This window comes from Mercenaria mercenaria, chromosome 1 (genome assembly GCF_021730395.1).
Source record: "Mercenaria mercenaria strain notata chromosome 1, MADL_Memer_1, whole genome shotgun sequence".
NCBI classification, from domain to species: Eukaryota; Metazoa; Mollusca; class Bivalvia; order Venerida; family Veneridae; genus Mercenaria; species Mercenaria mercenaria.
The window spans coordinates 4,969,913-4,985,379 of record NC_069361.1 but is presented as its reverse complement, the minus strand read 5'-3'; the positions used below and the strand labels follow the sequence as shown (position 1 = coordinate 4,985,379).

Here is a 15,467-nt window from a genome sequence, read left to right as displayed (position 1 = left end):
GTAGGAATATGTTGAAAGGATTTGAGGCAATTACTTTGTTATTGTAACTTGTTACCTATATTTTCTGTAGCCCCGACAGTTCTAATCATCTACATTTCCATGACTGGTTGGATGGCATACATAAAACAGTTATCAACAGTGTCAAAGAGTCAGAAGACTTTGATGATGCAGGTATGTTGCAGAAAGTAGCCTTCATGTGAAACTGGGAGTTTTTGTGAAATATTATATTTACACTAAGCCTTAGGATAAAAGAAAACCAATATAATCTACATTTGATAAGAGTGAATGTGTTGTCATCTAAATAGATATAACAATGCTGTTGTTTTGCATTTTTGTATCTTTAGATGTAACTAATTTGCGGGATCCTTGAATGAAGGACAATTTTCTTCGATAATAGACAGAAAGCAGCAAGTTGGATGTGTCGTCCACTTCAGATTCATGTGGGGAAGTTGTCAGTTACCTGTGGATAATTAGTACTGGAATCCTGGAAGTTCAACAATGTTTGCTTCTAGAATCCACGCACACAGTTCATCTTTACTGACATCTTTTACATATTAATACAGAAATAGTGTTAGGTGGGGTTCAACCCAGGTCAAACAAGCCAGTAATGGCTTCTTTGTTTGTGCCTTACTGGTGTTTTACAAGCCAGGACATTCATTTTGCCCTGTCTCTTTGTTCGTTACACATATTGGGATCTGTGATTAAAAGTACATTTTTTTCTCTTACGTAACTTAATATTTGAATAAAATATACAGTAGGGTGGATATTCACATCAATTTATTTTGTTGCTGTGGCAAAACACGGTTGCTGTTCCAAAAATAGTCCAAAAGTATGACAGAAAAGTGGCAAATTAAGATCCTGTGATGACTTAAGGCTGTAGTTCCTATGGCAGCAAATATGACAAAAGCCTCTTTAAGTAGGGCATTTCTGTTGTTTGGCAATACTCTTATTATAGATGTTGTAATTCCCATTTGACAGAGTATCAGACCTGTCCATTGACAACAGTCACCAAACAGATGGCAGAGAATGTAGCACAGAAATTCCAGGCCCTGTGGTCCTGCATACAGGATGCTGGGGCCAGTGCGGGGCTTTCATCAGAACATAGAGAAATGCTAAGGAAGTTTTCAAGGGATGCATATTCTGTAAGTTATATATTTGTTGTCAGATTAAAGGTATTATCTGTTCTAACTTTTTTCATTAGTATTCATGGTCATCATTCATCAATGTCTAGGGCTGTCATCAATAGAAACGATATCGATGTATCAACGATATTTTTTTGTCGATCGATTATCGATTCCAATTTTCAAAAATCGATATTTTACAGAGAGAAAAAACTATCCAGATAAACACTCAGACCCCAAAAACAATTAAGCTTACAAAGTTGTAAATCTAGATAAATGCAAAAGAGAAGTGAAGGCAAAATAAAAATGAAAGATTTTATTAATTTTTATTTGTTTCTTTTATTACCATAAATACAAATGCAACACAATCAAACAGTAATACGAAAAGTAGGCAATAAAACTAAAAATAGCATTTCCAGGAAGGTCTAGTATGCTATGACAAACAGTTGTAATCTAACTTAAATGATATATCGATGTATCATCGATATTTGTCTTCTGATAATCGTATCGTCGTTCTAAGACCCAATCAATGACAGCCCTATCAATGTCTAAAAAGTCTGAAACTGTTGAAAGGAAAGACTTGGTTTATAACCTATTTGTATGGATGAAGTCCGTTGTGCGTTGTCCATCAACAATTTCTAAAAAAATCTTATTCTTGAAAACCACTGGGCAGAATTACACCAAACTTCACAAGAATGATCCTTGGGTGGCCCCCTTTCAAAATTGTTCAAAGAATTGAATTCCTTGCAGAACTCTGGTTGCCATGGCAACCCAAAGGAAATTTTTTAAAAATCTTCTTGTCCAAAACCACAGGGCCTAGGGCTTTGATATCTGGTGTGTAGCATCATCTAGTGGTCCTCTATCAAATTTGTTCAAATTATCCCCCTAGGGTCAAATATGGCCCCGCCCCGGGGGTCACATGGTTTATATAGACTTATATAGGGAAAACTTTGAAAATCTTCTTGTACAAAACCACATGGCCTAGGGCTTTGATATTTGGTATGTAGCATTATCTAGTGGTCCTCTATCAAGATTGTTCAAATTATTCCCCTACGGTCAAATATGGCCCCGCCCCGGGGGTCCCAAGTTTTACATAGACTTATATAGGAAAAAAAGTTTAAAAATCTTCTTGTCTGAAACCACAACACTTAGACCTTTGATATTTGGTTTGTAGCATTGTCTTATGGTCCTCAACCAAAATTGTTCAAATTGTACCCTTGGGGTGAAAAGAGGCCCTGCCCTGGGGGTCCCAAGTTTTATATAGACTTATATAGGAAAAAGCTTTAAAAATTTTCTTGTCTGAAACCATACGACCTAGGCTTTAGATATTTGGTGTGATGCATTGTCTAATAGTCCTCTACCAAAATTGTTCAAATTATGCCCCTGGGGTTGAAAGAGGCCCCGCCCTGGGGTCACTTAGTTATTATATGAGTTATATAGGACAAAATACTTAAAAATCATCTGACCCTATTTCCAAGACTGTTTAATTATAATTACCTGATGATCCCAAGTAATATGATGTCACTTGACTGTGGCCTTGACCTGCTGACCTACGTTCTTGTTTTTTAAGATACAGCCTTGAAATTTTGATGACATACACAGTTTTGCATACAAATCGTAAAACTGAATTTCATTGACCATGAATGTGACCTGCTGACTTTCTTAATATTTTATCATCAGTTTGACATTTGAAACATGTAGCTCATATTACTCAGGTGAGCGATCCAGGGTCATCATGACCCTCTTGTAATTCATAAACCCAGACCTTTTACTCATTACTGTTTTTAATATGTATTTACTTCTCAGTGAAGCAATTTTATGAACCATTGACACCTTTAATACAGTTTGGAATACATTGACAGTGTATTAAATGAAACTTCATAAATTACTTGTGAAGAGAGACTACATGTAAGTCATGTAGTAGATAAAAACCAAACACACAGTAAATTTACAATTTACTAATATTCCAATGTTTGGGCTACATGCCTTCTTTAAGGAATAAAGAATAGAGAGTGAGTTTTAAGATCATGGTATTGTAGGTTGCCTAGTGGTCTAGTGGTAAAGCGCTTGACTGTTAATCCAGAGGTCCGGGGTTTGAATCCTGGTCCAGTCACGAAAAATTTCTAAGAGGCCTTCCAGGAAAGATGGCTTTGCGTATATTGGTGCACCAGGAATGTTAAAGAATAGACTGTCTATTCACATAGAGCAAGGCTAAATTAGCTAGACAGGACTAAAAGGACTGCTCTCACTCTCTCTGTTCTGGGGGCTTTGTCTCACTCTGTCCCTCTGGTCAAATTGCTCTGTGTCTGTAGTAGTAGAGGATGAATTTGACGTCCTGAGTTGATGCCTTTGTGCTATGTATAAAACTCCTTTGAACGTGTTTATTATCAAATGGGCACTATAAAAATCTGGTATAATATATAATTTACAAATAATGTTTTAGAAATGTAAATCACTATATCAGAGTTTTTAGTTGTCAGCTTACAATTTGACACACTTATTTCTACCTACAGTTTGGTCTAGGAGTAGATCCAGATGATGACAACTCTCGAGTCTCTATCATGGTTTGGAATACTTGTGCCTTCTCCATACAGAGCATTGGTAATCTCTTTCATTGTAGTCTTCATAATTAATGACATGGTGCTAGTTTAAACTGTATTGTGAGATATATATGTAGACATTGTATCATAGCTCGGTGTTTTTTCTTAATAAATTTGGTGCAGATAATTTCTATACACTTGAGTACAGGGTGCGGTAACTAAAAGTGTGCAGGTAGTTACCGCACCCGCACGCTAGTTACCGCACTGTTAGATAGGAAAGTATGCCAGAGTGTCTGGAACAGTAGACAGCAAGGTGTATTTTATTGATTTTCTGCTCTAGTATTGGTTTATTTTACCTGGGCTTTACACATTTGTAAAGCAAGGATTTTAAGTACTCACTGAACTGCTGTATATGGCAGTGTGGACCGCCTAAAACTTCCATATATGGATGGCTATGGTACAAAACAGAAAGAACATTAAAACTCTCGGGTAAACAATTTATACTCGGGGGCTACGCCCCCTCGTACAAATCGTTTACCCTCTAGTTTCACTGCTCTTTCTATTACTTACACGCCTAGGGATTTATATTTTGGAAAAAAAAACAGCATTTTACTGTCTGAAATATGACAAGTGGACATCTTAATTGTCTGTTTCATCAATTGTACATGTCTAGTCAGACAAAAAGAATTAGTTTAAATTATGAGACTATAGATTCATATCCCTTCAAGTTATAATTTAATGGAATTTTATTTTTATTTTTAGCTCGACTTTTCGAAGAAAATGTAGAGCTATTGCACTCGCCCCGGCGTTGGCATCAGCGTCGGCGTCGCCGTTGGTTAAAGTTTTTGATAAAGTCAGATATCTCTGTTACTATCAAAGCTATTGACTTGAAACTTAAAACAGTTATTTACTATCAAAGTCTACACCAGGAGAAACAATCCCCATAACTCTGATTTGAATTTTGACAGAATTATGCCCCTTTTTAACTAAGAATTTTGGTTAAAGTTTTTGATAAAGTCAAATATCTCTGTTACTGTCAAAGCTATTGACTTGAAACTTAAAATGCTTATTTACCATCAAAATCTACACCAGAAGAAACAAGCCCCACAACTCTGATTGAATTTTGACGGAATTATGCCCCTTTTTAACTTAGAATTTTTTGTTAAAATTTTTGATAAAGTCAAATATCTCTGTTACTATCAAAGCTTTTGACTTGAAACTTAAAATTCTTATTTACCATCAAAGTCTACACCAGGAGAAACAATCCCCATAACTCTGATTTGAATTTTGACAGAATTATGCCCCTTTTTAACTTAGAATTTTTTGTTAAAATTTTTGATAAAGTCAAATATCTCAGTTACTATTAAAACTTTTGACTTGAGACTCAAAATAGTTATTTTCTATCAAAGTCTACATCAGGAGACACAATTCCCATAACTCTGATTTGAATTTTGACAGAATTATGTCCCTTTTTAACTTGGAATTTCTTTTACTGGCAAAGCTCTAATTCAGAGTCAAGCACTGAGAAAAGTCGAGCGCGCTGTCTTACGGACAGCTCTTGTTAATATACTAGTAAATTTTCATTCCATAGATTTAGTTGTGAAGTCTTCATGTTTAGTCCAGAGGTAGTGAATTTATAATCATTACAAAATAATTTATTATTCTAAAGGACATAACATGTGCAGGCTATGTGTAGATTTCTTTGACATGACTCTGGCTCATAGATCTGGATAAAGAGAGAAACCAATTCTCTATTACCATGCTCCAATAGAAAATATATTAAAGCAATATAAGTTAAATTTTTAGACTTAAAACATTAATAGACATGAACAACTTTTAAATTAATTGAAGCAGTGATGACTCATAGAATTTTTTTTTTGTACATAAATGTGCATGTAGTGTAATGTTTTAATGACATGATTTTGATTTTCTATTACAGAACAAATCCTGAGAGATGAGTGTAAACCATTGTTTGGTCAGATGTCCAGTAGACAGAGTGACTGCCTGCGGTCATTGGTCAAGGTAGCTGCTGCCTACAGTCCAGCCATTAATACAGACATTGTCAAACAACATTGTATAAGACTTCTGTCATGTAAGTGGTTTTGTTTATTAAAAACTGAGTGAAGATGAATGCTCTCGGTAAACACTAGTCATAATCATCCTTGGAAACTTTTGTTGGAGATCTGATAGAAATATGTTTTTGGAAGTGCTCTTAGAGACAGGCAACAATAATAATGAATCTCATGTTGTCAAGGGAAATATTTTGTGGTATCATGTTCACTCACCTATTATGTAGATGTTTTTTTACTGCATCTAATTTTACATGTAAAATGATTGGTTTATTTCAAGGCCAGTTTATAAAATGGGTGAAGAAAAAAACTGGAATTTACATCTATCTATAAACTATCGAAATACATTTGATCCTGGGCTAAATATTATGCAGATATTGGCACAGCAATCTTTACAGTGCTGGTATCAACATGTTTTAAATGAGTATGTTATATGAGTGCTTTAAATTACATAGCTCAAACTTATACTCAGCTGAAGGAAAAGTTGTAAATTTTTAACATGCCAGGTATTAAAACTGTCCTGTAAATAATTGTTTTGTAAGACTTATACTGGTATATATTCTTGATCTGCTTATTAGACGAATAATGATTTCAGACATGAAATATTTTTTAAGTTTATTTGTCTTACAGCCAAATAAATACAGTTAATAAGCAAAGCTGTAATTGAAAAGGGCATTTGTAATCTGTGTATGTATGCACTGCTGTTGTCAACAGCTTGGAATTTAAATGTTCATAGTGGATATAATTAAAAGAGAGGTAAAACTTTAACCAGTTTCCAATTACAAAATTTCATAATCATGAACATGCTTTAATTTATTTTTCAGTCCTGTTCCCAGATGCATGTAAAAATAAGAAGACAGAGCAGTGTGTCCTAGATGTTGACATGTTTCACTACCTTGTTGCCTTGGTGATGTCATTACCCAGTCTGCACCTGGATACATCTGTGGCTCCCACTAACTACCTACAACTGCCCTCTGGTGGTGATAATGACCTGCATACCCTACACCTAGTGATGGCTGTACACCTTATACAGATACTGCTGCTGTTTGATCAGGAAAGCTCTGGTATGTTAACACTCATTGCAAGAATATACTAGAAGGATCTTTGTGTTACTTTGAAATTTATCAGGGGCCTCCATGGCAGAGTGGTTAAGGTCGCTGACTTCAAATCACTTGCCCCTCATCGATGTGGGTTCGAGCTTCACTCAGGGCATTGAATTCTTCATGTGAGGAAGCCATCCAGCTGGCTTACGGAAGGTTGTTGGATCTACCCAGGTGCCCGCTTGTGATGAAATAATGCACGGAGGGGCACCTGGGGTCTTCCTCCACTATCAAAGCTTGAAAGTTGCCATATGACCTATAATCTTGTTGATGCGACGTTAAACCCAACAAAATAAATAAATTGATAGAGAAGAGAAGTATAATATTTCCCTGTCTCCCCACAGTCTGTATGGAAGACTTTTATATTTCAGGTATGGAAGTGGATGGAGATTATGAAGGAGAGGCTCTTCTTATCATCTATAATAAAATACATTCACTGGCAAAGTTAGTATGATAAAAAGTCTTCATATTTTAAAACTGGGAAAATCTGGTTGAAGTTATCGATTACTTGTAATGAGAAGATTGCAAGGTTTGGGATCAGAAAGAGTTTGAAATAAGAATATTAAATAAAAGCCCTCTTATGGCGACATTGATATTTTAGATAAAATAGTAATGGCTTTTACTTCGGTTGTGCAGTCCAGTTTTTTCTGAAAAATTCAGACTATGTGAGGATGATAAAATCGAGCTTGGCACCTCTTTTCATTTTCTGTTTTTCATGCCAGTATAAAGTGACATTCTTTTTATGTATATTTTCTATTTAAAGCATTCAGAAGGAAAATCCACCATTACCATGGCAACTGTCAGTACATGTGAGAAAAGCCATGCTACCGTTTTTACGATGTTCAGCCTTACTTTACCATAATCTCACAGGAGTTGCTGCCCCTGCTGAACTTTCAGGTATTAAATTTTACTACACAGTACATTGGTTATGAGTAGTCATGAAATGACACCATAATAGTCATGTACACATTTAAATTGTTGAAGTGTTTTCATCTACAGTGGAAAATATATACTTTGTAGCTTATTTAGAGACTTTCTTAGTGAATCTCTCTTGAGCTGGGTATAGGATGAAGTTCTTAATTTGACTTTTCATATATTTAATAATATATAGTTTTTGCATTTTTTTGCCCGTCTTGTATCTGTTAAGAAAAGGGTACTACTTTAAAACATATTTGAGCTCTGCAACTTAATTTCGTAGTACGTTCTGTTTGGTTTCAAATGGGGCCCACATTCTAAGTGAATGAAGGGGAACTGGGTGTCATGGTTTGGTCATCTCGAGGATGGAACCAGGATTCAGTCCCATATTAAAGTCACTAATGTGTGAAGAGCAAGACTGAGATACATTGCAGGGCCTCCTCTAGGTTTTTATACTTGTCGCCAATCTTTTTTGCCAATTTAAAAAAGTTGGAGCCACTTTTGAGCCAAAGTTCTGAGCCACTTTTATTTCTCTCAGTTGGCTGTCATAGTGTGCGTAGACTTAATATATCTTTCGTACTAATTAAAAATTTGTCATACAACTGCATGTCACAAACATACATGTCGGTCTTTTTGTAAAAATCTAAACACATAAGTACGCCGTAATTGTCGTTAATTTTGGTGAATCCTTGGCACACTTCAAATATACAAGTTGGCAGATGTTTTTATAACTGATTAATTATCAATTCACACATACTTACGCAATTATTTTCTCAAAGTGTCACCCAACATCAATAGCCGATTTGACAAATACACTGCCTAGACTGGTTTTCGATTTTATTCACTACCAGCGCCTAGGTAAACACGTGTATCGAGAACCAATTCTTGACCTAAAATATCATTACGGAAAAAATCATGAATGACCCCAAAAAAACTATACGCCACTAATTTTCGCAAAATTTAGCGCCCAATTCTTAAAATTATCGCAAATGGCGACATTGGCGATCGACGGCGGCGGCCCAGCATTGAAGTTATAATAAAATGTTGTGTTTTCTTTTTCCAGAGACAACTGAAGAGTATCTTAACAAAGAGTTTGACCTTCTCTGTAGATATCTTGGACTTAATTTCCACATGTCAAGATTGGTGGATAACCATGGGGAACTTATGGACAGTCTGATAACAAGGTTAGTTGATTGTACCTAAAATAAAGTCTAGAAAGGTACCTTGGGTGTATGTCCATAATGTAGCTGGAAAGTTGCCATATGACATTAATTGCATAGGAGTGACTTAGATACCCAACAAAACGATGTTAAGTTGAAATGGAAACTACTTTGAAGTTTTTAGAAATATAAATGAATTTTGAAAATGTTGAGATTTTGTGGACAAATATTGCCAAAATGTTTTATAAAGTTGGTACATACTTGATGATTGATAATGCTCATTTGAAGTAGCTTGTTGGTTATAGAAACTTAGCAAGTTAATTTGGGCCTTCTTTATTTTAGGGACAATGTATTTGGCATACCTTTATTTTGTTGACTTTGATCATACTGTACACAAGTTGTTTCTAATGTTCCAGGTGGTGTAAGAATACTGTACTGAAGGATACATTATCTGCCTCTAGTCAGCCATTGGTTCAGTACCCACTGAGGATCAACAAACTGATATCTCTACCTGAAGATTACAGTGAACTCATTAATCGGGTGTCTGCTTTCACGTAAGTACTAAAGCTAGTTCTGCATGTTAGGCTCAAATTTTTTTTCTATTTTTTAGAATTTGGTAAAACCTGAAGTTTTTCAAAACTTCAGAATATATAAAAACAAAACAGTTTTGTGTTAGGTTGATGTGAAAAAGATTGACCTTGCTTAAGTATTTCACATGTGGTAAAACATAATTTTGATGACATTTGTCGAAATAGATTTTTGTTACACTGTAGATTTAATGAAACTTTTCACTGTTGTAAATTAACATTTTGTCTATTATATGGTAAAATAAAATATATTGGCCTTTGTGCTTATTTTTAGCTCACCTTAACCAAGGGTTCAGGGTTAGCTATTAGTATAGGTGAATTGTCTTGCATCTGTCGTCCTGCATCCACTTTCAGCATTTTACTTAAACATCTTCTTTCTGAAATTACTGGTCAGATTTATGCCAGACTTTATCTGTAGCATCCTGGCAAGGTCCCCTCTTATATTTATATTTTAGATATAACTACAGTTGGGGATACTATGTATATTTCAGATGTCCAAAATCTGATGGAGATGATAGTCGAGCACCAACCATGTGTCTAGTATGTGGTCAGATGTTGTGTTCACAGAGTTACTGCTGTCAGACTGAGTTTGAAGGAGTCACTGTAGGAGCTGCGACAGAACATGCTTATAAATGTGGGTCAGGGGCAGGCATTTTCCTCAGGTATGAGAAGTGCTGAAACTTAAAAAATACTTAAATCTAATTTATGTAATAGTTGTCCATAAGCATAACCAGTATCATGCTGAATTTTGTTCACAAGTAACTGACAGCTTCCTGACATGAAACTGAGGTGAAGGACAAATGCCTTCCGACACATCATGTCAGATTCTCATATAGAAGATGCGCCTCGCTTTGGAATCTAAGTCATGACATCTCGATTTATAAACTGGTGGTCTGCTTACTGAGTTAAGGCAGATCTAAATGAAACTGATAAAAGCATTTCAGAAATATTTGGTATATGTATGTAAGTATACCATTATGTAAATCATTTAAGGTATTTCTGCAGGTTTGAAACAAAATTTTGTTTGACAGTGTAGAATTTTATTCAACAATAGTTTTTTAAACTGCATCCAAAGAAAATTCAGCCATTTGCTTGATTGTTTTTCTTTGACGAGTTTGAAAATATTGGCATTTTCCTAGGTTTTCTGGGAAAATGAAGATACAACATCTTTTAAGTTTTTCAAATATGCAGAACTGCTTCAAGATTCATTTTGTAATCCCCTGCCACGAATGGTGGTGGTTATAGGAATGGTCTCCGTCTGTCCATCTGTCTGTAACAATTGTGTTCGCTCCACATAACTTCAACCCGTTAAAGGATTTTCATGAAACTTGGGTCAAGTGATCACCTCATCAAGATGATGTGCAGAACTCATGAGTCAGCCCTTTTGTCTCAAGGTCAAGGTCACAACTCAAGGTCAAAAGTTTGAGCCTTCCATTTTGTGTCCGCTCTGTTTCTCCTGAACCCCTTGAAGGCTTTACATGAAACTTGGGTCAAATGGTCCCCTTATCAAGATGATATGCAGAACTCATAAGTCAGCCATGTGACGTTGGTTCAAGGTCTAGGTCACAGCTCCAGGTCAAAGGTTTGAGCCTTCCATTTTGTGTCTGCTCTATATCTCCTAAACCTCTTGAAGGATTTTCATGAAACTTTGGTCAAATGATCACCTGATAGAGGGTGTGCAGACGAGTCAGCCATGTTGGCTCAAGGTCAAGGTCACAATGCAAGGTCAAAGGTTTTGAGCCTTCCATTTTTTAGCTCGACTTTTCGAAGAATAAGTAGAGCTATCCTACTCACCACGGCGTCGGCGTCACACCTTGGGTTAAGTTTTTCGTACCAGTCCACATTTTGACAAAGTCTTTAGAGATAAAGCTTTGAAACTTTCAACACTTGTTTACCATCATCATGGCCAGTTATAGGCAAGAGCACATAACTCCATCAAGGATTTTGGCTGAATTATGGCCCCTTTTGACTTAGAAATCTTGGTTAAGTTTTTCGTACCAGTTCATATTTTGACAAAGTCTTTTGAGATAAAGCTTTGAAACTTTCAACACTTGTTTACCATCACCATGTCCAGTTATAGGCAAGAGCACATAACTCCATCAAGGATTTTGGCTGAATTATGGCCCTTTTTGACTTAGAAATCTGGGTTAATATTTCGTACCAGTCCACATCTTGACAAAGTCTTTTGAGATAAAGCTTTGAAACTTTCAACACTTGTTTACCATCACCATGTCCAGTTATAGGCAAGAGCACATAACTCCATCAAGGATTTTGACTGAATTATGGCCCCTTTTGACTTAGAAATCATGGTTAAGTTTTTCGTACCAGTTCATATTTTGACAAAGTCTTTTGAGATAAAGCTTTGAAACTTTCAACACTTGGTTACCATCACCATGTCCAGTTAAAGGCAAGAGTACATAACTCCATCAAGGATTTTGGCTGAATTATGGCCCTTTTTGACTTAGAAATCTGGGTTAATATTTCGTACCAGTTCATATTTTGACAAAGTCTTTTGAGATAAAGCTTTGAAACTTTCAACATCTGTTTACCATCACCATGTCCAGTTATAGGCAAGAGTACATAACTCCATCAAGGATTTTGGCTGAATTATGGCCCTTTTTGACTGAGAAATCTTGGTTAAGTTTTTCGTACCAGTTCATATTTTTTGTAAAGTGTTTGACATATGGCTTTGAAACTTTTATCACTTGTTTAGTATAATAGTCTCTATCTGTAGGAAAGAGAACATAACTCTGTCATCTATTTTGGCTGAATTATGGTCCATTTTGGACTTTGAAATTGGTTCTGTTTCCATACAAGTCCATGTTTTGTCAAAACTATTTGACATGTGACTTTTAAACTTTGAACACTTGTTTATCATTATGATTTCCATCTGTAGGCAAGAGTACATAACTATTTTGACTGAATTATGGCCCTTTTTGGACTTTGAAATTGGCTCATATATTGCCATTTAGTGCAAGACTTATGGAAATCAAAGTAATACAGGAACATTGTTTGTCTAATCTATTTATTTCTTTTGTCTGAATATCTGTGGAAATATTTTGACACCATTCTTCAATCAATTTCCTCGAATAGTCGAGCGCGCTGTCATCAGACAGCTCTTGTTGTTCACTCTGTGTCTCCTTAACCCCTTGGAGGATTTTGATATGACTTGGCTATAATATCCCTTTTATCAAGATGATGTGCAGAACTCAAAATTCACTCATGCCAGATCAAGGTCAAGGTCATAACTCAAATGTTTGAGCCTTCAATTTTCTGTCCCCTACTTTTCTGCTAAACCACTTGAAGGATTTTCTCGAGACTTTGTGTTCACAAAGATGGTTTGCAAAACCCCTGAGTCATATTCAATAACCAATCTACTTGCCAGAGTTTCATTTATGAATTGTATACTCATGACTCTTTTTATATCAAACTTATTCCTGTGATCTCTCATACATGGACTATAAAATATACTTAACTCAATGCTTCCACCCAATACCATCAACCCTTTCACTATCCACAACAGCGACGGGGATTTCAGATTACCTTGTTTTTAGCTCACCAGAGCACAAAGTGCTCAGGGTGAGCTATTGTGATCGCTCACCGTCCGGCGTCCGTCCGTCCGTCCGTCGTCCGTCCGTCCGTCGTCCGTCCGTCCGTCCACACTTTCCTTTAAACAACATCTCCTCCTAAACCAACAGGCCAATTTTGATGAAACTTCACAGGGATGTTCCTTGGATGATCTTCTCTAAAAATTGTTCAAAGAATTGAATTCCATGCAGAACTCTGGTTGCCATGGCAACCGAAAGGAAAAACTTTAAAAATCTTCTTCTCAAAAACCAGAAGCCCTAGAGCTTAGATATTTGGTGTGAAGCATTGCCTAGTGGACCTCTACCAAGTTTGTTCAAATCATGACCCCGGGGTCAAAATTGACCCCGCCCCAGGGGTCACTTGATTTTACATAGAAAAATCTTAAAAAATCTTCTTCTCGAAAACCAGAAGCCCTAGACCTTAGATATTTGACATGTAGCATTGCCTAATGGACCTCTACTAAAGTTGTTCAAATCATGACCCCGGGGTCAAAATTGACCCCGCCCCAGGGGTCACTTGATTTTACATAGGAAAATCTTCAAAAAATTTCTAAAAATAAAGCAGAAGGCCTAGGTCTTAGATATTTCACATGTAGCATTGCCTAGTGGACCTCTACAAAATTTGTTCAGATCAGACCCCCGGGGTCAAAATTGACCCCGCCCCAGGGGTCACTTGATTTTACATAGGAAAACCTTAAAAAATCTTCTTCTCAAAAAGTAGAAGCCCAAGAGCTTAGATATTTGACATGTAGCATTGCCTAGTGGACCTCTACTAAAGTTGTTCAAATCATGACCCCCGGGGTCAAAATTGACCCCGCCCTAGGGGTCGCTTGATTTTACATATGAAAATCTTCAAAAATTTTCTTAAAATAAACCAGAAGGCCTAGAGCTTAGATATTTCACATGTAGCATTGCCTAGTGGACCTCTACAACATTTATTCAAATCATGACCCCAGGGTCAAAATTGACCCCGCCCCAGGGGTCACTTGATTTTACATAGGAAAATCTTCAAAAAATTTCTAAAAATAAACCAAAAGGCCTAGGTCTTAGATATTTGACATGTAGCATTGCCTAGTGGACCTCTACAAAATTTCTTCAAATCATGACCCCCAGGGTCAAATTGGCCCCGCCCCATGGGGTTACTTGATTGTACATAGAAAAATCTTCAATATTTTCTAAAAATAAACCAGAAGGCCTAGAGCTTAGATATTCGACATGTAGCATTGCCTAGTGGACCTCTACAAAATTTGTTCAAATCTTGACCCCCCAGGGTCAAATTGACCCAGCCCCAGGTTTACTTTATTGTACATTGGGAAATCTTCATAAATTTGCTTAAAATAAACCAGAAGGCCTAGATCTTAGATATTCGATGTGTAATATTGCCTAGTCGACTTCTACAAACTTTATTCAAATCATGACCCCCGGGGTAAAATTGGCCCCGCCCCAGGGGTTACTTGATTGTACATTGGAAAATTTTCCAAAAAATTTCTAAAAATCATCAGTTTGACATTTGAAACATATTACTCTGGTGAGCGATCCAGGGTCATCATGACCCTCTTGTTCTATTGATTGTGTGACACATACGCAACTGCTGGTAGCTTACACTATCTTGTTCCATCTGGTTCTGATAAATGCAGCTTTATACATTTTAATGTTTCTTGCATGGGGGAAAAACTGAATAGAACTAGTACCTACAAGTTCACAATTTTCGAGCATACTATTAGTTGAAATTTGTAGAAAAAAATGTCTTATTAATATTTTGGTGTGTTAATGTTTTAAACCAGAATAAAAATGTCAAAATTCCAAAAGAAAACAACTTACAATTTCAGATTTGAAGGGTTTTGCTTGTGCCACTATGAACTGTTTTTTTAGCTCACCTGTCACAAAGTGACAAGGTGAGCTTTTGTGATCGCGCAGCGTCTGTCGTGCGTGCGTGCGTAAACTTTTGCTTGTGACCACTCTAGAGGTCACATTTTTCATGGGATCTTTATGAAAATGGGTCAGAATGTTCAGCTTGATGATTTCTAGGTCAAGTTCGAAACTGGGTCACGTGCAGTCAAAAACTAGGTCAGTAGGTCTAAAAATAGAAAAACCTTGTGACCTCTCTAGAGGCCATATATTTCATAAGATCTTCATGAAAATTGGTCAGAATGTTCACCTTGATGATATCTAGGTCAAGTTCGAAAGTGGGTCACATGCCATCAAAAACTAGGTCAGTAGGTCAAATAATAGAAAAACCTTGTGACCTCTCTAAAGGCCATATTTTTCATGGGATCTGTATGAAAGTTAATCTGAATATTCATCTTGATGATATCTAGGTCAAGTTCGAAACTGGGTCACGTGCTGTCAAAAACTAGGTCAGTAGGTCTAAAAATAGAAAAACCTTGT

The 15,467-nt window shown here is 36.4% G+C and overlaps 1 protein-coding gene across 7 annotated transcripts in view; it reads left to right on the top strand.

The window, feature by feature from the left end:
* LOC128555614 (E3 ubiquitin-protein ligase UBR2-like) overlaps nucleotides 1-15,467 on the top strand; it is a 98,314-nt gene that overhangs the window by 68,729 nt on the left and 14,118 nt on the right. For all 7 annotated transcript variants that reach the window (XR_008370211.1, XR_008370209.1, XM_053538441.1 and 4 more), the window contains 10 exons: nucleotides 71-171; nucleotides 979-1,142; nucleotides 3,635-3,722; nucleotides 5,601-5,753; nucleotides 6,555-6,794; nucleotides 7,202-7,274; nucleotides 7,594-7,727; nucleotides 8,809-8,929; nucleotides 9,322-9,459; nucleotides 9,984-10,154. Coding sequence is in view for 5 of the 7 variants with exons in the window: in XM_053538441.1 (XP_053394416.1) it covers nucleotides 71-171; nucleotides 979-1,142; nucleotides 3,635-3,722; nucleotides 5,601-5,753; nucleotides 6,555-6,794; nucleotides 7,202-7,274; nucleotides 7,594-7,727; nucleotides 8,809-8,929; nucleotides 9,322-9,459; nucleotides 9,984-10,154 (1,383 nt within the window). In the remaining 2 variants the exon portion in view is untranslated. The remainder of the gene's footprint in view (nucleotides 1-70; nucleotides 172-978; nucleotides 1,143-3,634; nucleotides 3,723-5,600; nucleotides 5,754-6,554; nucleotides 6,795-7,201; nucleotides 7,275-7,593; nucleotides 7,728-8,808; nucleotides 8,930-9,321; nucleotides 9,460-9,983; nucleotides 10,155-15,467) is intronic.